The sequence below is a fragment of the Equus przewalskii genome, chromosome 2 (assembly GCF_037783145.1).
Source record: "Equus przewalskii isolate Varuska chromosome 2, EquPr2, whole genome shotgun sequence".
In the NCBI taxonomy this organism is placed as follows: domain Eukaryota; kingdom Metazoa; phylum Chordata; class Mammalia; order Perissodactyla; family Equidae; genus Equus; species Equus przewalskii.
In genome coordinates, this window is record NC_091832.1 from 33,512,653 (window position 1) to 33,535,685 (window position 23,033).

The 23,033-nt window shown below is 48.9% G+C and overlaps 1 protein-coding gene across 2 annotated transcripts; it reads right to left on the reverse strand.

Moving 5' to 3' along the window:
* Positions 1-894: 894 nt before the first annotated feature.
* PINK1 (PTEN induced kinase 1) lies at positions 895-15,819 on the reverse strand. Of its 2 annotated transcripts, XM_070600385.1 has the most exons (8): positions 15,309-15,819; positions 9,857-10,144; positions 8,288-8,388; positions 5,122-5,304; positions 4,421-4,584; positions 3,341-3,468; positions 2,749-2,985; positions 895-1,598 (listed from the first exon to the last, which is right to left on the reverse strand). In XM_070600385.1, the coding sequence occupies exons 1-8, from the start codon at positions 15,705-15,707 to the stop codon at positions 1,341-1,343; spliced, it is 1,758 nt and encodes a 585-aa protein (XP_070456486.1). In that variant the 5' UTR covers positions 15,708-15,819; the 3' UTR covers positions 895-1,340. The 2 variants fall into 2 exon arrangements, with proteins under 2 accessions (XP_070456486.1, XP_070456494.1); XM_070600393.1 differs by lacking the exon at positions 5,122-5,304 and having other exon boundaries at positions 15,309-15,817.
* Positions 15,820-23,033: the final 7,214 nt, after the last annotated feature.

A 23,033-nucleotide genomic window follows, 5' to 3' on the forward strand; every position in this document is an offset into this window, starting at 1 on the left:
ACAAGAGTTTCTTGTCTTTGTGGTATAAGACTCACTCTTAAAGCCAAATATTCAGTTCAAGGCACATACGCATTCTGCAGTTGTAAATTTGCATTTAATTCTTCACGCTTCCTAAAAGAAATGCTGGTAAAAAGGTAAATTAGCAAGTTTAAAATACTACGCTGTTAATTTCCATTTCCTCAGTCATTTTAGCTCTGCTAGACTCAATTTGGTAGCTGGAGGAGCTCTGTGGAAATGCTTCCACACACCCCCAGAGCTGGTCCAGACTGCACCCCCCAGTGCAGGGCTCCCTGCTTCTCGGGCCTCGCTTGGATGTTTCTTCGTTCTGATACCCCACACGTTGACCAACATAAAGCAAAGGTTTGCTTTGGCTCAGGTTACATGCAGACTGATGTCATGGCTGCCACGGTCCATTCCTGGAGCTAGGGGCAAATGTCACAGTCACACTCTGCCACTAACAGCTACTGCCTAGCCCTGGGTCCTCTCTCACGTGGAGCACAAGTCTCCCTGCCTCAGCCCAGCCTCATCTGAGACCAGCCTGGCCACCAACTTTTTGGAGGGCTGTGAGGACAGAGTACGAGCTTAGGGCTGGGCATTAGTCAGCAGTTCCACCTGAGTGTCTTCTCACCTGGGACAGAGAATGCGTCCCTTTGGATTCGTCCGCAGAGCTCTTAGCACGTTACTGTTAGCGCTGACGCGCCAAGGGGCCTCCTGTTGGTCAGCATGGTTTTTAGAGTGAGGCCCTTTGAATTCACATAGACCAGGGTTTGGCAAACTCTGGCCTGTGGGCCAGTCCGGCTTGCTGCCTGTTTTTGTATGGCCTGTAAGCTAAAAATGGTTTTTACACTTTTAAATGGTTGAAAAAATTAGAAGAATACTTAGTGACACATGAAGTTCACATTTCAGCATCCATAAATAAAGCTTTATTGGCGCACCGCCGTGCTCGCTGGTTTACATATTTAAGGCGGCTTCTGTGCTCCGATGACACAGTTGCGTAGCTGCGACAGCCTGAAGTATTTACTACCTGGCCTTCTACAAACGAGTTTGCCAGCTCTTAGTTAGATCAGCTTCTTCACTTCACAGGTAAGGGGACTTTAGTCCACACAGGTTATCTGTTCATCCAAAATCGCACAGCTAGAGTTAGTAGCTAAAGACCGTGCACTCCGACTCCAATTTTCCCCTCCACTTGCCGCGCCTGAGGCCATGGCGGGTTGCTCAGCCCTCCCTGCGCCACTTGCCTCCTGACGCCCACCCTCACCCAGGAGCCCCCGCCCTCAGCATTCACAGACCATGAGACACAGATGCTAAGTTCTTCAGTAGTTCACCAGCTGCATCGGCCCTCACGGGGCTGCCCTCCAGGAGGAGAGCAGGAGGGCCGCCTGGCACAGCGCTTCATACTCCAGGTTGGCCAGAAACAACACCTTCATTTTGGTTTCCACACAGCTCTTCTCCGTAAGCCTGTCGGCCAACAAAGCGGCAGCTGACTGTTGGAGGAGCCAGCCAATCATCTTGTCTGGTTTCAGATTCTTCAGGGCTAGAGTATGCTCCCCCCAGAGGCTTAAATGAAGCACGTTAGCAGCTACTCGGGCAGACGGTCTCTGCAATGGGAAGGGAAGCTGAAGCTGAGAACGTCTGTGACAGAGTATTCGGCCCACAACCCACTTTGTTGATCTTCGTTTCAGGGTCTTCCCTTCTCTGACCCCAACCAAATTCTTCTCCACCCTTCTCTCTCCTCCTTCACTCACCTGACCCCTACTGGCTGCTCTCTCCCCCTGCTCCAGGCTGTCCATGGGTACAGACTGGCCTGGGGGCAGTTTGCAGGTTGGAATAGCCTCCCCATCAGACTGCCTCCTGGGTATGAGCACTGTCTGGAGGGAGGCGTTGTCTCTCATCACTTAACTGGTAGCAGACAGCATCTGCTGTGACCCTGACAGCATGCCGTGCACGGGGAGAGGCAGGTGATGGAACAGTAGTTTGAACCCTGGTCTGTCTATGCTCTTTCACTAGGTGTGCCACCTGAGCCGGACCTGCTACTCTGATTATGGCTTCCAATGTGTTGGCCTTTATATTCCTTTATAGTAATGTCAAAATGTCCAGATCTGGGGCTGGCCTCATGGCCGAGTGGTTAAGTTTGTGTGCTCTGCTTTGGCAGCCCAGACTTTGCTGGTTTGGATCCTGGGTGTAGACATGGCACTGCTCATCATGCCATGCTGTGGCTGCATCCCACAAAGAAGAACTAGAATGACTTACAACTAGGTACTGGGACTTTGGGGAGAAAAACAAAAAACGAGGAAGATTGGCAACAGATGTTAGCTCAGGGCCAATCTTCCTAGGCAAAAAGCAAAAAAAAAGAAAAAGGGCTCACCTAGCTGGCAGTCACCTTAAAAAAAAAAGTCTAGATCTGCTCTCAGGAGATGCCCTCTCATTTATCTGTCTCATTAGATCTCAGCTGTTTCCATACACTACATCTCCATTAAACATTTCTTAAAAATGCATATTTTCCCTTCTGGGTAACTTAAGCAACTAAAGCCAAGAAGAGTTGAGTTGCTGGAATTCTGACTAATTTGGTGGCTAGCTTCCCTCCTCCTATTCATACTAAAATCTGTTTTGTGTTCTCCTGTCCTTGCCCTTTACCTTTGTAAGACAGAGGAGCTGTTACTCTAATGCTTGCCGAAACCTGATCTTTACTTGAACATGGACTCGGGTTTCCATCCACACGATCCCTGGGAAACCTGGGGACAGCCTCACCTTGCTGGCCTCACGCTGGAGCAGGGACCTCACCAGCTGTCTCACGTCTCGAGGCACCGACTCGGGCAGTGGAGGCAGCTGAGCTTCTTGGTAACTGCGGCTTTCAAGGTGGGCCCTGCCCTGGCCGTAAAAGGGGTTGGGGAGCCCGAAGATCTCGTAGGCGAGCGCTCCCACTGCCCAGGCATCAGCCTTGCTGTAGTCGATCACCGCCCTGGGGCCAGGACAGGCCGTGGACACCTGTCGGCAAGCAGTGGGTGAGCTGTCCTGCTGCTGGCATTTCTAACCTCTTCATGCTCCTGCACAGCTCCTGATTCATGGGCGAATCAGAGCCCCGGCCCCCGGAACCCAGAACTGGAGTGGGCTGTGGCTCAGAATTTGCTTAGGCTGCCTACTTCGTGCTGACAACACGCACACCTCCCAGGAGCATTAGGGAGATCCAGATTAAAGCAAAGTGGCAGGGAAGGGACTTATGCCAAATTTGGGTCAGAAAAGATGGAGGTGTTGAGTAAAAATGAGGTATCAAGTCTCGTCCTCTCAGCGGAAACATGGGGAAGAGTCTGCTGACGGCGCTGCCGCGCTCCGCGGGACTCACCTCAGGAGCCATCAGGCAGCCGTTTCCGCCCCGATCTACGTAGCAGCTGGTGAAAGGCAACCGCAGGCCGATGCGCTCATCAGCCAGGCAGCAACCAAAATCTGTGATCACCAACCAGGGGCAGCCATCTGGGGAAGGGACAGGAGCTGTAAGCAACTGAGCCTCTCCCGTTCCCTCTGCGAGGCCCTCCTGTGTCCCTGCTAAAGCCACCATCAAGACATGGTGAGATGCACTCACTGGGACTCCTGGGCCCAGGAGCGCAGGCCAGCAAGGCCTGGACAGGTGCCCACTCGCCAGAGAGCTGAATGGGGTCAGCTACCCCAATATGGGCCTGCCTCTGGGAAATCAAAGCCCCTAAGCCAGGAACTGGATAAAAGCTTGGCTTAATCCAAATAATTTTCTAGTAATCAGAGCTGTCCCAAGACCGAAGGAGCTGCTCACCATTTACTCACCAGATGGTGCTAGGCTCTAATGCCCTCTAAGGGCCCTCACACCCTAAGTCTTTGATTTGAATTTAACCCCCAAATGCAAACCAAGAAACAGGTGCACTAGGAAGGTATACAAGTATTCATACAGACTTCCTTTAAAAAGCCAGTTCTTCTAGTAATTTATCTTGTAGTTCTAAATCTACCAGATGTATGAATCTCCTTTACAATATCCCAGGCAAGTGGCCATCCAGCTTCTACTTGAGTCCTTCCAATGATGGGGAACTCATTATTCCCAGAGGCAGCTGGGCCTACACTTGGTCAGCTTTCACCGTTTGAAAATTCTTCCTTATATCGAGCTAAAGTCTACCTCTTTTACTCTATTGGAGAAAACTTCCACCCCTCAAGTTTTTGCTCTGTCAGTGGGCAAGAAAAATGAACTTGGGAACTGTGAACCATGGCCCCACAAACCCCAAAGAGAGAAGGAAAGCCTCCATTTCGAAGGAGAGATTGCTTTTCCCTGTGTGCGGAGCTAAATTAAGACACAACAACTTAGAATAGAGCATAGCAACCAAAAAGACTTGAAGGGCCCTATACGTCCCAAGGCCTAAGCCTACTGCTCCTGGCCAGCTCGGAGGGTGTGGCAGGTGCCTACCTGCGTCCAGCTCCACGAGAATGTTGTCGGACTTTAAGTCTCTGTGCGCGACGCCCTGTTGCACCAGATGGTCCACGCCTTCCAGGAGCTGCAAGGCCATCACCGTGGCGAGGCGGGGGCTTGGGGTATTCACGCGAAGGTACTGGCGCAGGGTACAGGGGTAGCTGGTGGACAGGGGGACAGGGTCCTGGCTGTCACGCATCAGTGGGCCCTGGCGCCTTATTTACTACTAGGGTGATGGCCTTTCCTCTTCTTCCTGGAGCTTTTTGGTTTCTTTTTTCCCCAAGTATCCTTGCTGTTCCCACCCACTATCCTGAAATTAGGAAGTAAGAGCCGGAGCTTCATGTGTTGAAAGTAATGGTACAGATGTTCATTTCCTTAAAACCCCCATTATGACAATATTAGAGGGTGCAGAGGCTGTGGAAGGAGAACTGTTTTTATGTTAAAGACAAGCAAGCTATAGAGAAGGGGCAAGAGTCAAATGTCCTAAAAGCACCAGGTGAAAAGGATGTTCTGAAGACGATGAGATTGCGTCTTCATGAAAGATCATCCTAAAGGGAAGCAGCTCTCCAGGCGGACGTGCATGGCCTCATCTCCCGGAGGCTGAGCCCTTCCTCCCTGCAACCCCGCCCGGCTCCCGTGCGCAGAGGCAGGGACCAGCTCCCACTTGCTCCAGGTCCTGCCAAACGCCTGCCACTTACTTCTTCATAACAAGGAAGAGCGTCCGCCCGTGGCCCAGGCCTCCGGGGTGAAGACGAGGGGGCAGCACATCGGGGTAGTCGACCAGGGCCCCTGGCAGCAGTGGGACAGGGGAGGTGAAGGCGCGGACGACCCGGATGATATTGGGGTGAGGGGCCAGTTGCTTGGGACCTCCCTTGGATGTTCTATTTAAGCCAAGAGGGACAAACGTATAAGGACAGTATTAGATACAACAGCTAGAAAGGTAATAATCTAAGGCCACAATAAATGCTGACATTCATTTATTCACCCGTTTATTTATCAGATATTCACTGAAGATCTGTGTGTGCCAGGTGCAGAGCCTGGTGTTAGAGGGAAAAAAACCCCATAAAGATGACATCTCATTTGATGACCCCACCCATCCATCCCCCCCATGTGGCAGAACACAGAGGTTAAGAGATCTTGGAATTAGACTGCCAGGGTGTGAATCCAGGTCTGCCACTGTAAGTCCTTGGCCAAGTCACTTAACTTCTCTGGGCTTGGTCCCAAATGCAAAGGGGAGTTAGGGTGGTAACAGACTCATAAAGTTGCTGATGTTGTAAAGCAGCTAGAATCCCTGTGACTCCAGGTTCCAGCATAACGCTTGGCATGGAGTGTGAGCTCAATGAGCCTTTGTTGAATGAATGAATGGTACAGGCATAGTTCGTAGCAGATCTGTCACTGGCCTGCCCTGAGTACCCCTCCTCCTCCAGGAGCCTCCACCCACAGCCCTGCTGAGGCACAGTGGCCATATTTTGGACTGTGACTCTGCCTGCAGTGTATCAGCCCCGCCCCTCAACCAAATCTGACTGGACTAAGGGTGGGCACCTGACTCCAGGGCAACGAGCCTGCAGCCACATCTGAGATTCAAATGGTTGGCAGGGAAAGGGGAGGGGGCCAGTTAGATTCCCTCTTTGAGGGGTGCAAATGCTGAAACATGGCAGTAATGTGGCTGTCAGCCGTGGAGCTGAAGGTGAAAGGATGCCACGAGATGAATGGGGCCATGGAAAGCCAAAGAGGTGTGCAAGCCAAAGGCACCAGGAACAGAAGAGCCATAGGGTCAGAAATAAAGATGCTGGTGGCAGAGAGAAGAGAATGGGGCAGAAGCCCAGAGACATCAAGGCAATGTCAAGGGGGCAAGACACCCGGCCCTGTCCTCAGAGCCACCCCGGTTCCCGAGCTTTGTCGATCCAGTCCACATGCTGCCGCCTTCTGCTCCTTCTCGAGTCCACCCAAGTGGGCCCCCGTTCTATGCAATCCAAGAAGTCAAAGCACTCTTCCTACCTTGGGCCACTGGGGCTCACAGGAGAATCAGGACCACAGCTCGAGGCTGTCGGTGCCACAAGGGGAAAGCTCTGCCCAGGAGTCACGGGAGCCCAGAGGGAGAGTGTGGCTGTGCTGGGGAGATGTGTGCACGTGGGTGTGTTTAAAATGAGACCTGGAGCAGGACAGGAGGCTGTGGGAAGGGCAGCCCAAGTACAGCTAGCTGCATGCACAGAAGATAGTCATGGAGGAGCCTGGTGCGCTCGGGGGAGGGCAGTAGGAATTCAGCCTGGTGGAGCATAGGGTGTAAATGGGACAGGATCGGAAATCGGGTGGAAGAAGAAATGAGAGGAGCAGATAACAAAGGGCGGAGCCTGAGGTCCCTAGGTGAGCAAAGGCTGGGTGGAAATACACTGAGAGTGCTCTCGGGGAGGAGTGTTTCTCCTGAGACAGAGTTCCATGTCATCAGTTTTTTTAGGTCATAGATCTCTGCCATATTCATCTGATCATTCAAGAGACATTTATTAAGCTGTGGGGGTCTGTAGTAAACAAACCATAACAGCCCTGCCCTCAGAGAGCTTAGAGTACAGCTGGAGAGACAATGAGTAAATAGACGAAGAGATCTAAAATTTAAGGTCAGACGGTGATAAACGCTGTGAAACACCTAAAGCAGGGTAAAGGGCTGGAGAAGGACAGGGACGATTTCAGTCGGGAGGTCTGGGCAGGCCTCTGCAGCAGACATCAGCGTGCTCACAGCTATACGACAGCACCATGTCAGCAGGCTGAAGCCAATGCCACAGAAGGAGCCAGCTGACGATGATTTTAGCCCCCTCAAAATTATTCAGCTGTCATTCAGTCATCCACTTTTCCCTACAAAGGGATAAGGAGAAAGGATGACAGTGCTAAGCCACCAAGCACCTGCCTGTGTTGGCCTGCACACACCCTCAGTCATTCTGGAGCCTTCCAAGCCATGGCAGGGGTTTTCCACAGATATCTCCTTGAGTCCCTATTTCTGCCTTCCTGCTGCTGACAGAGCTAGATCTATAAACCAACCCTCCAGCAAATCACCAAAAACGCAGCAGGCCCACCGCTTCCTGGTGGTCTGCAAATCCTAGTGAGCACACGTGTCTCCTTTGTCATGAGCTCAAGCATTAATCTTGACCACCTGGACCCGGGGGCTTTACAAAGCTGCCGAGGGCAGGCTCCGTCCACCCCCTCGTCCCCCTGCAGAGAAGGCCTCTTGTCCTACTTCTTTGCCTAGGTGACGCCTACTCACCTTTCAAAAGGCAGCACAAACTGTCCCTTCAAGAGGCCTTTCGGAATGGCCCCCACCCCTGCAACGCACACACCACCTCTGGGCTCCCTCAGCACCTGAGCGTACACTAACCCAGCACTCAACACCCCACACTCTGCTCCTGACTTGTCCTCCTCCGGCGGACGGAGAACTCTTGCGGAACAGGCCACGTTAGTGTTTTTTGTTTGTTTGACTCTCTTGGCGCCGTCAGGTGCACTGCAGCTGTCTGGAATGAGCGTTACCTCCGCTCTGGACAGTCAGTCTGTGCGGAGAGGTGGGGCTCCACCGGGCCATTACTTAGGAGGAACCAGAGATTGGATCAACTTTCCAACATTCTGAACTGGGCGTTCCTGGGTGGCCCTCTCTCCCTGCTGCGGTGGGAATCAGCCTTCTGCAACTACAGTTGGAGCCAGACGATCTGCAGTCTTTCTCAGGTTAATTTACCCACCAACTGAAACTCCATTAACGACATCACTCAGTATTTATTATCTACTGCATGTCATGTCAGATGCTGCGGTGAGTGCTGAGCACACTGATAATGGTTTTGCTCCCAAAGAACTCACAGCCAGTCTGGTGGACAGATGGGCGCTTACCTGTAAGTGACTGCTCCATACTCCCCGGCCAAGGCCACTTGACTAGCTGGGACTAGCTCCTGGCTCATTGTGCTGAAGATGGCTTCGCTGGAAGAGCCCGCCTGGAACACATCCACAATGAATCCAGGGTTACACAGCCTCGAGTGGAATGGCAAGTCCAAGCCCTCTTGTAATCTGGACCAGGACAGCTACTGCCTGGAACTGGCTTTGACCTTCAAGATAAGATAACCTCTCTAAAGTGGCAAGCCAAGACCAATTTCTCCAGGGAGAGAGAGGGCACAGGTGCCATCCATGGCAGCTCAGAGGATGCTTCCCACATCTCAAACGCTTGGTAGCTCAGGTGCCCAGGGCAGGAAGAGCTGTCAAGATGATTAGAACATGGAAGCCTTCTTCCTGCCACAGATGCCTCCGGTCACCACCAGGCTTGGAACTGACCACTGGACCGCCAAGACTCATCCTTGCAGGCTCCCTTCAGCAGACAGGCCAGAGCCTGACAAGCCCACCCTGGATAAGCTGTGCTGAATCACAACCAGCCCTCCCCATCCCCCAGGAACAAACGAACAAAGAAAAAAACCGAAGAGGAGGAAAAGCACCTTGTTTTCCTCATTTCATTATGAATGGCTCTCAGGACCTGTGAAACCTGTGAAGTATCGAGAAGCTCCTATAAGAATCAAGTCTTTTAGCTCTTTTGAATGCCACAGCTGTCACACCCCAACCAGTGGAAGTTTTGATGCTCAGACTAGATGTTTCATGGGCAAAGTGTTTGGCTACTTGTTGGCTATTAACCCAGTTTGGAAGTGCAACAGTCTAATAACCTTCATTCCCAAAATCAAAACAAGAAACTGCATTCTTCAGTGTCCAACATGAGCTGCTGTGGCATTTTCCACCTTAACCTTGGATAGATGCTCTGGGCAGGAGAAAGAATGTCAGGTCTTGAATTTTTGAAACCCACCTGCATAATGGCAAGGGAAAGAAATTACTCTAAATAGACAGAGATCTTTGTTTCTTTTGGGAGGGGAGGGAATACTCAGTTTCCCAAAGCCTCGAGTCCTCCAAGAGTTGAGAGCATGGAGGTGACACACAAGCCTCTGATCTGGAAGTGAGGAGGCTGGGAGAGTTTAGAGGAAAGGCATGGCCTCTCCTCTCCAGTGAGGCAGGTCAAGGGAAAGAGAGGGGAGGGTGGTAATTGCAGACCTGAAATTAACTAACTTGATCAGCGCTGACAGATTAGAAACCAGTGGTTTGGGCTCTTGCTGCTCAAAGTGTGGTTCACAGGCCAGCAGCGGGGCCTCCCCTGGGGGCTTATTAGAAAGGCAGACTCTCAGGGACCCCCAGACTAGCAGATGAGCATGTGCCTCGTAACCTGATCCCCAGGTGAACAGTGGACATATTACAATTTGAGACACGCTACTTCAGACTCTTGTGTGACAGGGTGAGGCAGCCTAACTATATGGGCCCCTGCAGTGGGGAGACTCTGCCTGTCTACTTCCTGGGAAAGGGTGCCATCAGGTCCACCAAGATTGGCATTCTGAGAAATGCTTACGTGACAGATGAAAGGCCCCTCCTTACCGAGATGTTCCACATCATCTTGATGGCTAAGGGAAAGGCAGGGGCCCGTGGCGCTCGCTCCTCCTCTTCTCCTCGTGGAGTGATATCTGGGCCTCTCCCTGGAAGAAGCCCGGTGCTCTTTGCCACCTCCAGGTTCTGGGGCAACACAGGCACGGTGGCTTCATACACGGCAGCACTGCAGCCCTTGCCAATGGACTGCCCTATCAGATACTCCTCCAGCCGGAAGCCCTGCCAGCGTCTAGTGTCCAACGGGTCAGGTAGCAGCTTGTTTTTCTGGGTAAAAATTGCCTGTGAAGAAAAAAGCATGCACCATGTGCCAGAGAGCCTAGGCAGGCTCAAGCAAAGGGAAATGGGAGGGAGAGGTATTGCGAGGCAGGTCTTCACTGACAAGATCCAGAGCTGATAAAAACACAACCAAATTGGGTTTTACTGCTCATCCTGGACTCAGGCCATACTGCCTTTCTCTCTCATTATTCAGAATAACTTTTCTCAAACTCTGTGGCTTCATTGCAATTACAGAGACAGCCTAACACAGAACATGGTAAATTAGTTAAGAGATCAGAACTTGCAAATTCTGCAGCTGATACACCACTCCTGTACTGCCTGTCAAGCTCCCAGCACAGTCTTGGATGTTTCTGATTATGGAGACGGCTCTCTCTGCAAAGACCTTGACAGGCAGCTACTGGAAGGTTACCAGGCGCTGTGGATGGGCAGGAGCACATGGTCAACAGCCACTTCTCCACTGTGAGTGGTCTGCAGGCAAGGGGGTGAAATCAGGAGGATCCCCGGAGCTGAGTCATCACGTCCTGTCTTTCTGTCTCTACCACTTAGTTTAATCCGGTGGGCCCACTCTGTTTTCAGAAAGGAACAAGAGTGCAAGAGTCCTGATGGAAAAAGACGGAAATGCAGGTGGGGGTGTAGGGATGCACTGGGTAAGAGCCCATTTCCCCCAAATCAGGGTCCTTCGCTACTTCAGGCAGGTGACATCCCTTCTTCAGGTGCCCAGGCTCCACCTTCTCCCTCAAATCCTGTCTGATCTGCTGATCCCTTCCTCTCCATGGTTAGTCACCCACCTCCAGACTTTCCCACTCTCTCCTTCACCTGCTTCTGAGCCAGATGAAACCACATTGCTTCCATGTGTCACTCCTCTGTTCAAAAACCTAACCAGAGCCAGCCCTGATGGCTTAGTGATTAAAGTTTGGTGCTCACCGCTTCAGTGGCCTGAGTTTGCTCCCTGGTTGCAGAACCACACCACCCATCTGTCAGTTGCCATGCTGTGACAGTGGCTCACAGAGAAGAACTAGAAAGACTTACAACTAGCATATACAATGATGTACTGGGGCTTTGGGGAGGAAAAAAAAAAGAGGAAGATTGGCAACAGATGATAGCTCAAGGTGAATCTTTCCCTGCAAAAAACTCCCCCCAAACCCAAACCTAACCAGGAGGTTATTCAGTACCTGCTCTGGTACTTCCTTCATGGCAAACTGTTTGGCCAGGCTGGTCTGTGCACTGCCCGTACTCATCTTTCATCCGTCTCTCTTGGAAACTTGGCTCACACGACTCCCTCCACCTCTCTTTCTCCGTGTTGCTCTGCCTGGCTCATCCCCACTCATCCATCAAGTCCCAGCTCGAGCTCCCCCTTCCTCTATAACCAGCCCTGACCACCCAGCCCACAGCCACCTCACCTTCTGGAGGATTCCTAAAGCACTTAGTATCTGTAAGCTCAGGCACCTTGCACAATAACTTTTAACTTAAAAAAAAATGAAAGTCTATCTCGATTTGCCAACTAGTTACTGAACTCCATGGAGGAGAAGAAGTATTTTGTAGAGCAATCCTTTATCAGCCATGGCTTTGAGAATGAGATATATTTAACTTTTTATTTTGAAATAACTATAGACTCATAGGCAGTTGCAAAAAAAATAGTACAAAGTGTCATGTGTACCCTTCACTGTTTCCCCTAGTGGTGACATCTTATATGGCAGTAGTACAATATCAAACCCAGGAAAGTGGCATTGGTACACTACCGTTAACTAGACTACAGACCTTACTCAGTTGTCACCATTTCTTTTAAAATGCATTCACACACTCGTGTGTGTGTGTGAGCGTGTAGCTCTATGCAATTTTACCCCGTGTGCAGATTTGCATAATCACCACCACGATTAGGATGCAGACGTGTTCCATCACTGCAAAAGAACTCCTTTGTGTTCCCTCTTTGTATTTGTTCCGCCCCCACCTGTCCCCTGGCAGTCACGGACCTGTTCTCCATTTCTATGTTATATAAATGGAATCTCACAGTATGTAACCTTTGGGACTCCTTTCACTAAGCATAATGCCCTTGACATTGGTTTAGATTGTGACCTGTAGCAATAATGGAGTCCCATTATTGCTTAGTATTCCACTGTATGGATGCGGCAGAGTTTGTTTAACGATTCACCTGCTGAAGGATATTTGGGTTGTTTTTAATATTTTGCTATTATGAGTGATGGTTCTATGAACACTCATGACAGGCTTTAAAAAATATTTTTAAGAATTGTGGTAAAATATACATAAAATTGACCATTTTAACCATTTTTAAGTGTTCAGTTCGGTGGCATTAAGTACATTCACACTGTTATGCAACCATCACCACCATCCATCTCCAGAACTTTTTTCAGCTTGTAAAACTGAAATTCTCTACCCGTTAAACAATAACTCCCCATGCCTTCTCCCTCCAGTTCCTGGTAGCCATCATTCTACTTTCTGTCTCTGTGAATTTGACTACTGTAAGTAGCTCATGTGAGTGGAATCGTACAGTGATTGCCTGGTTGTGACTGGTTTATTTCACTGAGCATAATGTCCTCAAGTTTCATCCATGTTGTAAGCATGTGCCAGAATTTCCTTCCTCTTTTTTCCTCTTTTTTTGGTGAGGAAGATTTATCCTGAGCTAACATCTGTTGCCAATCTTCCCTTTTTTGCCTGAGGAAGACTGTTGCTGAGCTAACATCTGTGCCAATCTTCCTCAATTTTTTGTGAGATCCACCACAGCATGGCTTGATGAATGGTGTGCAGGTCCACGCCTGGGATCCAAACCCATGAACCCTGGGCTGCTGAAATGGAGTGCACAAACTTAACCACTTTGCCAGCGGGCTGGCCCCTTTCCTTCCTTTTTAAGGCTGAATAATATTCCGTTGTCTGTATATACCACATTTTGATTATCCATTCATTCATTGATGGACACGTGGGTTGTTTCTACCTTTTGACTATTATGAATAATGCTGCTATGAACATGGGAGTACAAGTATCTGTTCAAGTCCCTGCTTTCAATTCTCTTGAGTTTACACCCAGAAGTGGGATTGCTGGATCATATGATAATTCTATTTTAATTTTGGGGGGTGCTGACTACTGTTTTCCATAGCAGCTACTTGTGTACAGGTTTTTTTATGAACATAAGTTTTCACTTCTCTGGGTAAATGCCCAAGACTGCAATGGCTGGGTGATATGGTAAATGCATGTTTGGTTTTGTAAAGAAACTGCCAACCATTTTCCAGAGCGGCTGTACCATTTTATATTCTCACCATCAGTCCAGTTTCTCTGCATCCTCTGCATCATTACCATCTTTTATTTTAGCTGTTCTAATAAGTATGCAGAGACATCATATTGTGTTTTTAATTTGCATTTCCCTAACGGTTAGTGATGCTGAACATCTTTTCCTATGCTTATTTGGCATCTGTATCTCCTCTTGGTGAAATATATATTTATGTCTTCTGCCTGTTTTACACCTGGGTTTTTTCCACACACCTCCATCTAAAGGGCGCAGCCACTATTCTACTCCAGTCTGACACCTCATGGAATTTTAGCTCTAGAGTTGCCAGATCTGGTGATTTTTTTTCAAAAGAAGTCAAACACCTGAATTTTTAAAATAAATTGGGAACTAATTAAAAATTTAAGGCACAGGAGAGTGCAGTGTGAGAAAAGGACGTGTGGACAGTAAGCTGAGGAGGATCACACTCCTCGGTTAAAAAACGCCTCCATAATTTTAAGCAGGATTTGTCAAGTTTCTCACTCTTGGCTTCTGTCTGCAAAAGACAAGGACAGTGGCTGGGGACTAGGCCAAATGTCACCTGTCATGCCAACCTGGCCAGAGCTCAAATATGAGACACTGGTGATGAGTAACAAGAGCTGGGCTGGAAACCAGGACACATGGGAGACGCTGCTTGGTCCTTAACTGGCTGTGCCCTTGGGCAAGTCACCCCATCTTCCACGGCCTCAGCCCTAAGCTGTCAAACGCAGGCGCCTTACCAACTCAGTGAGTGGTTCCAAACCCCGGGAGGAAGACTGACCTCCCCGGAAGAGGAGGGAATTCTGCAGCAGCCTGGAACAGCGACACTTGCTCTTCCCAGCCTCCAGCCTGCCCGCCTGCCCTGCAGATTCTGGACTTTCCAGCCTCCATAACTGCAGAGCAAATTCCTTAAAATAAATCTCTCTTTCTACAAACACATCCCATTGGTTCTGTTTCTCTGGAGAAGCCTAACTAATACAGATTTTGGTTGAGTAGTAACAGAGGTCTCTGAGCTATTTTAAGCATTTAAAAGCCTAAGAACGCCTATGTACCTAGTCACCCCTGATAACTCTGCAGAGGTTAACTAAAACGTGTCATGTCTGATGTTTATGCCTGCTGCTCAGGGTTTTTACTGGGGCTTCAGCTATGTCACTAATCTGCTAAACTGTGGAGGCAGCCTGTCAAGGCCACAAGCTTTGGAGAGTCAGACTTTGGGCACCGCCCTTTATTAGATGTGTGACTTCGAGCAAGGTACTTCACCTCTCTGAGTACGTTTCCTCTCATCCATAAATTGGGGATGACAACTACCTTAGTGACAGAAGTGTTATGACTTAGTTGTCATTAAATTTTAGAAAATTTACACAAAGCCGTTAGCCCTGGTGCAACAGGAGCTACATTTAGCAGCCCTGTCTTCCAAAACATTATGCTGTTTGAGGAAGGGAAAACAGTAAAACAAATGTGAGGTGCTGGCCCCACATCAGGAGATCAGTTACAACGAAAATGAGCCTTAATCGGTGATTTCCAAGGAATTTCTGGCTCCGACAAAGGTAAATCTTGACCCAGAGCCCCAATCAAGCAAATGCCTCCCAGGCCCGCCCCATCAGCTCAGGACCCCGCCCACACCCTAGCCCCGCCCCTGATCAGCGTTGGACTCCGCCCACACCCTAGCCCCGCCCCTGATCAGCGTTGGACTCCACCCACACCCTTGCCCCGCCCCATCAGCTCAGGACCCCGCCCACACCCTAGCCCCGCCCCATCAGCTCAGGACCCGCCCACGTCCTAGCCCCGCCCCTTGTTAGTGTAGGACACGTCCACACCTTAGCCCCGCCCCTTATCAGTTCAGGACCCCGCCCCGCCCTAGCCCCACCCCCTCACCTGCGTAGGATCCCCGCCCCGCCCGCGGCTGGCGCTCACCTGGATGTCCTCACAGGCCGAGGCCGCCCGCCGGCCCTCCGCCTGCTTCTCCTCGATGAGGCCCAGGCCCAGCCCGAAGGCCAGAAAGACGGCCCGGCCGCAGGGGCCCGCGCCGCCCCGGGCCCGTACCACGAACTGCCTCTGGAGCCGCGCCGCCAGCCCGGCCACCGACTGGCGGAAGAAGCGGTAGCGGTCGGGGAGCCCAAGCCCGAGTCTGCGCGGCTCCGCGCCGGGTCCCGCGTTCTGGCCTGGGGGGCGCTCTCCGCGGCCCCAGCCAGCCGCGGGGCCCGGCCGCTCGGGCCGTCCCCAGCCGTAGGCCGGGCCAGGCTTGGCCGTGAAGCGCAGCAGCAGCGCTCGACCCAGCTGCAGGCCCCGGCCCAGCGCCTGTCGCACCGCCATGGTAGCGCCGGCCCGGTGTCGCCGCCGCCGCCGCGGGCGTCCGGGGCGCCTGTCACAACAAACTTCGGAGCGGCGCCTCTGCGCAGGCGCGGACGCCGGTGGGCGGGGCCGCCTCTGCGGCGGTTCCCCGGCCGGGCGCGCGAGGGCGCTGTGCGCGCACCTGAGCGGCGGGTAGTCTTGCCCTTTGCGCTTTGGACCCGGGCAGGGGGTTGCATGTCAGGGAGATCCTGAGTGCGAACATTGCTGGGCCTGGGCAAAATCGAGAAATTAAGAAGGGAAACTGATATTTATCGTTACTCCTCCCTTGTGTCAAACTCTTTACATCTGTTAATTTAATGTTCCCACCAACGAGATAGGAATGCCGTTTTTATAGATAAGAAAACATAGAAAGGACAGTGACTGTCTGAGGTCACATGCAGTAAGTGTCAGAGCTCAAAGTTCATGTTGCCCTGATTGTTGAGTCCTTGCCTCCCCCAGTGCCCTTAGGCTCCCCTCTACAAGCCCACAGGCCCTGCTTACTTCTTAGGACCCCGAGAGGAATCTCCCCGAAAGGCTGCATTTGTCAGATGGGAGAGCTGAGACCTTAAGACGTGGAGCGACCTGCCCACCACAGTCACACAGCTCATTAGCGTCAGAGCCCTGTCACCCAAAGCTGCTGTTAGGAATGACTGATAAAAGGGATTCGTACTGACCGATTTCTTTTTCCTTTCTTTTTCTTGCCTTTTTTTAAAATAGGAATTTTCAAGCATACACAAAAATAGAATAGTATAGTGAAGCCCATGTACCCATTATCCAACTTCAACAATTATCAATAAATGACCCTTATTTCATTCACCCACACCTTCCTACTACCTGCCCCCCTCATTACTTTAAAGCAAAGCCCAGACATCATATTATTTCATTTATAAATACTTCAGTATCTATCTCTAAGAGAGATGAGTGATAAAAAATGTATACAATGTTATCACCTCTAAAAAGATTAAAATTAACTCCATAATTCATTTACCATTCAGTTGATATTCAGATTTCCCTGATTTTTTGTTTCATTTTACACTTATTCAACTGGGGATTCAAAGTCTCCATGATTTATTTGGTCAGCGGATTATTCTTTAGCAAGGGACTAAGCCATCCCTGGGCTAAGGAGGTATATTATGTGACGCTGCCATTTAAAAAAGTTCCTGTAGTCATGGCTACCTCTACTCATTACTCCCAAGGCTGTTTGTGGGTGAGAGGCCCTTCAAGATGTGTAAAATGTTTTTGTAGGTGTGGCCATGTATCTCTGTGTGTCACTGGGTGAGCCTCAGGGCAAGGAGACATTTGTCTGGCCTGAGACCCACCTCAGCATTGCTTGAGTAGAAAGGGCACAGCCTAACCTGTTTATTTCAGAGCTCATTTGCGTCCTTCAGCACAGCCCTGGTTCCATGCTGTGGAGGAGTAAGAATAGGAGGCTAGCATCTAAAATAAGGCAATCGCAAAAGGATACATCTTTGAATTGGTGAATTTAAACATATTGAAACTAATAAATATCTATTAAGTGGGTGATGAAGATTATTTTAGACTGGTTACTTTTAAAAACTGCAGATGGGAAGGAGGCTCTGAGGAGTACAATTTACTTACCCTTTGTTAAGAGATATTTACATTGTAAAGGAAATCTCCATCTGTAAAGCTGTCTCCCTCTCTGTACCAGGAAGAAGGGGGGATGACCTTATCTCTGGAAACTCTTAATCAATGCCAAAGGCAAGGACTTAAATCTGTATCTTGTTTACTGTACTTGTGTGGTAATCTCCCATGATCGACTCCCCTTCCACCCCCAACATCCTCCTTTGTCTTTAGCTAAAAATAATATTTAAGGTGGTGGCTTCAGCCATTTACTTAATCCGGTTTGATTCTTATCTGAAAATTACAGGACCACTCAATAACCAGACCCCACCTGCACTGATACCATTTTAACAACTTTTTTTTAACATATTCTTTCCTTTGTCTTGTAAAGAGATAACTCACGTACCTATGCCTTAAATTTAGCCCTACCCTCAACCCATTTTTGCAGCAGCTCTTACTGCCCATGGGTCCTAGCCCCATACTGGCAGCAGCTCTTTACTGCCCATGGGTTCTGTCCCCATGCTATTCCACACTATTCTCTGAATAAAAGAGCACTTCTGCCAGACCTTGAGAGTCCAGGAAATCTTTCTTTCGACTCCTCAGCTCTCTGACCCCGCATCATGGGGACCTGGTAATTTCACTCCTAGGTATAGACCCATAGAAATGCATACATAATTTCCCCAAGAATGTTTACAGCAGCATTATTCCACATAGTGTAAAAGTGGAAATGAAGCTGGGTACCTGATGATTACTGTAAATATTTAATAGGGTTACCTTTTGACCTTGTTATGAAAAGAAGTTAATCTTGTCAATTTGCTGTTTTCTTGTTTAACCTGAGAGGTGACTCAAGGGTTGCAAGGATTTATGAGCTTGTTTTACAGAAAGAGAATGCCTTCAAGGATTATGAGACAACCAGCTCCCAGCTGCCCTTGTTGCCCAGAAGTTAGATTGCCTGGGGTGGGGGGTGGGGGGTCTTACTGGGAGTGAAAGAAACAAGGATTACCCCTTTGTTTCTCCCAAACTCCTCCTGCCACACCCCTCAGCTCTATAAAACCCCTCTGCCTTCTTCTTTTGTTAAGGCAGATTTGAGAGAACCCATGCTCCTGCCTTCTCATCTCGGCCAATTCGAATAAATCTTTCTCCATGTCCGAGCACCCCTGTCTGGGTGTTTTGCAGGGGCACATGAATTTGAGGTTAAGAGGTTCAGTATCAGAAAGAACTCAAATGGCCATCTACAGTAGACTGGATAAATTGTGATATATTCCCCCAATGGAATACAGATCAGCCATAAGAGTGTCTACAACTATATGCAACAACATGGAGATATTCCGTCTAAATGAAGTTCAAAGGCAGACAAAACTAATCTACAGTGTTAGAGGTCAGGAGAGTGGTTGCCCTTGGAAGGTAGCTACTACAAGGGGACTTGAAGAGGCTTCGGGGTGCTGGTGACATTCTGTTTCTTGATCCGAGGGTGTTCATGTGATGAAAATTCATCTAGATGTACACTTTAATTTGTGCAATTTTCTGTGTGTAATGTGTCAATAAATATTTTACATAAAAAGCTTTTTAACATAATGAAAGCTTTTTTCCAAAGTTCAGTCTAACTCATTCAGGGTCTCAAATTTTTAAAAAAATGAATAGAACATTAAAGTTCATGATGTTTTCTCAATTGTCTCTCAACTTAGTGGTTTCAAACACCAAATACATTTGAATAATGAGCTCATTCTTTCATCATAAACCTTGAGGGGAGCTTTCCTCTGCAGCAGCGCACGTCTCAGTCGCCTACTTCTGAAACATTGAGGATGGGACTTTCCATTGAGTGGGGCCAGCCAACATTAGGGAGTGCCTACACTTTGGTTCTTTTCATGATGGTGTGGTGGGAAAGGCAGGCGCCAAGAGAGAGACATATCTCTTTCTTCCTTCTTAAATACGAAGTTGAGGAACATGTAGGTGGTAGTCGTTGCTAGAGGGGGTCTTCCATCATCTGAAGAGTTCTGGCTCCCCAGGCTTGCTTGGTCGTGGGGTGGACCCCTGGCCAGGGAAAGGTGGCCATCTGTTTCCGTGATGTGTGTGTGTGTGTCCTGATCTCTCTGATGAGAAATTGCAGGGCCCTTGTGATCCCCAGTCATTTATTTGGGAGAGATGTAAATAGATGAATTTCTTTCCAATTTATTTATAAAGGCACTTGGAGAACAGATATTGTCTTTCATTTTTTTGATTGATCTCAGAGAATTTTAAGTTACAATTTAAAATGCTCCGTTGAAATTGTCCTGTCGAGAAAGTTGGGGAAGAGAAGGTTTGAGAAACTCACACTCCAGGGACCACAGTTCACCTGAAAGGTTTCATTTCAAGGTTAAATCTATACCCATCTGCTGTGTGTCATTATCATTACGACTCTTCTCTTTAATGTTCACTGAAAAGGAACAAGAGATTCTCTGAGATATTTAGTGTTTTAATGACTAAAAGGATTTTCTTTACTCTCCTAAGACTGTAACCTTTTACCATGAGGCTTGTGACGACCACACAGCTTGTAAGATGTCTTCACTAAAGGGACATTGTATTGGTTGTTTTGAGATAAAAGATGCATCTGTTATCAGCCTCTGGACTTGTGCCCTTAAGCTTCAAGTGACCTGTGATGCTTGACCCACCCAGATTTCATTCTGGAAGCGAAATCTCCAGACTGATGTTAATTAACCCTCCACTGTAGGCTGTGTAGTTTCTTGTTCAACAGAGATCGCTGGACTGGTTCACTTCTCCTTCTGTAGGAAAATCTAAGTTGCTTCTGACAGGTCTGAGCCAAGCACAGCTTGATTCTTCAGCAGATGTCCAAATGGAAGGGGCGAGCATGTGGATTTCTACACAGAGAAGCTTCTAGCAGGGATGGCTGGGGTTCCATGTTCTCCATTCTCAGGGCAGAAATACAGCCTTACCGTGGTGGGGCTGTCTTTCTTGGGGATCATGGCCCTGATTCCATTTGTCCCCATCTGTTCCCCTGAGAAGGAAAAGTCATTCTGTGGTGGCACCAAGTCTCAGGTCTCAGGGAATCGTCCTGAGGTGCTCCCATAGCATCTTTTGTCTCTCTTTAGTAGTATCCTAAGAAGTCGGGGATGTGGTATATGGTTTTCTGCTGCAAAATCTGTTGACATTGCAACTTTAATATTCTGTATGAGAGTCTGATTCATTCAGGGAACATTTACTAAACATCAGCTATGTACTGGGCAAGCTGTGATATGCTCAGCCACAAGAGGAGAATGGAGAGGGGCTATTGAGAGGCGGCAGGACTCTGGTATCCACTCTGCTCTGAGGGCATCCTGGGTCTTCATTGTACCCTTTTCCCTCCAGGTGGCAAGACTGCGTGGTTTTGGTAAAGTACATAATATTCCTAAGAAGCATCATTTAACCTTCCCCCAGAGGACATGGGGAAAAAAAAAAAACTGATGCTAATGTGAAAATGGAAAAAGACAAGCCTTTAAAAAAAAAAAGAGGACTGTTGAGGGCTGTTTGCCCTTCCCTTCTGGATGGCATCCTTTGGCACCATTTCAGCACTCTTTCTCTCCTCCTGGCAGGAGACAGACAAATTTTCCCAGGGCAGCAACATCCTTTATCCACGGACCATTTCAGAAATGCTAGCTCTAAATTGCCAGCAGAGGTGGAAGGAGTTTTGCTAAAACTGTTGACGGAGCAAAGCTGCTGCCAGATCAAAATCCGGCTACTTGAAACTCCCAGGCTGCAGGTTTTGGAGGGTAGAATCGGGCAACCGTGGGCAGAATAAGATTTCACTGGGAAGAAGTGTCTCTGTTATGCCGGGGCAAGGTGCATGAAAATGTGATGATGGTGGATTAGGAAGATGTTGCATTGTTGACAAGTTCGGACAATAAATTTACTGCCCCGCAACGATCATTCAAAGTAAAAATATGGCTGCATCACCTGCTGCTTCAAGTCCTTCCCAGGCTCTTTGCCCTTGCCCGTTGCCCTCAGGATAAAGCCCAATTTCTTTTTCTGGCACAGAAGGTCCTTCACTGTTTGGCCCCACCATCTTTCTTGCTGTCACCCTGCCCTGCTCTTTATGGTCCAGCAATACTGAATTACTTGACTTGTCCCAAGAATCATGCTGATCCCTCTGTCTTGCTTTACCTCTTTGAAACAATCCTCGTTAATGCTTGAGGTCATCTCCTCCAGGAAGCCTTCTTTGACCTTTCCTAGACTGGGCTAGATGTCCCTTCTCTCTACCCTTCTAAACTGTGAGTTCTCCAAGGACAGAGGTTGTGATTTTTAAACCTCATATCCCCCAGCACCCAGCATGGAGCCAGCTGAGTCCCCAGCCCTCGTGTGAGAGCCATCTGGGAACAGAAGCCCTCAGTAGGCAGGCTCACTCCCAAGGGGGAGGAGAGAGGAAGGGGCGGGCTATCCTTTCAGACTCCCCAGTCACGTGACTCGCCCCTCCTTCCCAGGAGTGAGGAAGGGCATGGGGAGGAGTCGGAAGGAAGCAAAAGGAATGTCAAGTAGCTTACCCCCGACCCCCAACAGAATCAACTACTGCATTTGCTCTCTAGAATTTACACAACATTATTGCGAAATGAATTTTCTTTCTATGGCTTCTTTCTTGTTATTCTCTTTCTGTTTTTTAAATTAAAAAGTCCTTTACGGGCTGGCCCGGTGGTGTGGTAGTTAAGTTTGTGCCCTCTGCTTCAGCGGCCCAGGGTTTGCCAGTTCGGATCCCAGGCGTGGACCTATGCACCGCTTATCAAGCCATGCTGTGGCAGGTGTCCCACATATAAAGCAGAGGAAGATGGGCACAGATGTTAGCTCAAGGCTAATCTTACTCAAAAACAATATAAAAGGTCCTTTAAATAGAAGTAATATGTATACACGGTTTAAAAAAACACTAACAGTTTCTATAGGTAGGCTATCCTGAAAAGCAACAATCTCTTGTTCCAACTTGCAGAGGCAGAGATGTTTTACTCTTTCAGCTATTTCTTCTACAGTTTCCTGTAGGTCTCTAGTATCTCTTGATTTGGCAGACTGAGCTATTTAAGGCACAAAGCTGAGCATGTCAACTTCCTGTCTGAAACTGATGGCTTCCCTTTGGAGTAAGATCAACTCTTTATCAGGGCTAACTGGCCTGCTTCTTCTGGCACTCCAGCCACCCTTACCTACCTTTTTCTTTTTTTTAAGGATTGGCCCTGAGCCAACATCTGTTGCCAATCTTTCTCTTTTTTTTCTCTCTTCTCCCCAAAGCCCCCCAGGACGTGGTTGTATATTTTATTTTATTTTATTTTTCAGGTTTTTTTTTTTTAAAAGATTGACACCTGAGCTAACAACTGTTGTCAATCTTTTTTTTTCTCCCCCAATCCTCCCAGTACATAGTTGTATATTTTTTAGTTGTGGGTCCTTCTAGTTGTGGCATGTGGGATGCCGCCTCAGCATGGCCTGATGAGCAGTGCCATGTCTGCGCCCAGGATCCCAACTGGAGAAACCCCGGGGCACTGAAGTGGAGTGCGCAAACTTAACCACTCGGCCATGGGGCTGGCCCCCACCCTTACCTACTTTTATGTTTTCTTTTCCTCGTTCATGTGCATTTGCAACTTTTATATCTTTAGAGTCCCCGTCCCCTGGCAGCCATGGCTTTGTGTCCCCTTGACTGTGGCTGGAACTTAGTGGCTTGGTTCTAACAAACAGAATGTGGCAAAAGTGATGGGATGTGACCTTTGTGCTTATGTTACAAAA

Bases quoted from the DNA above. Each gene is read 5' to 3' on its own strand.
- PINK1 (XM_070600385.1), bottom strand. From the start codon at position 15,707: ATGGCGGTGCGACAGGCGCTGGGCCGGGGCCTGCAGCTGGGTCGAGCG. The intron at 4,585-5,121 runs GTAAGTGGCAGG...CCTGTCCACCAG, and splicing joins CTCTTCCTTGTTATGAAGAA to CTACCCCTGTACCCTGCGCC. The intron at 1,599-2,748 runs GTGAGGCTGTCC...TTCCCATTGCAG, and splicing joins TCCAGCGTGAGGCCAGCAAG to AGACCGTCTGCCCGAGTAGC.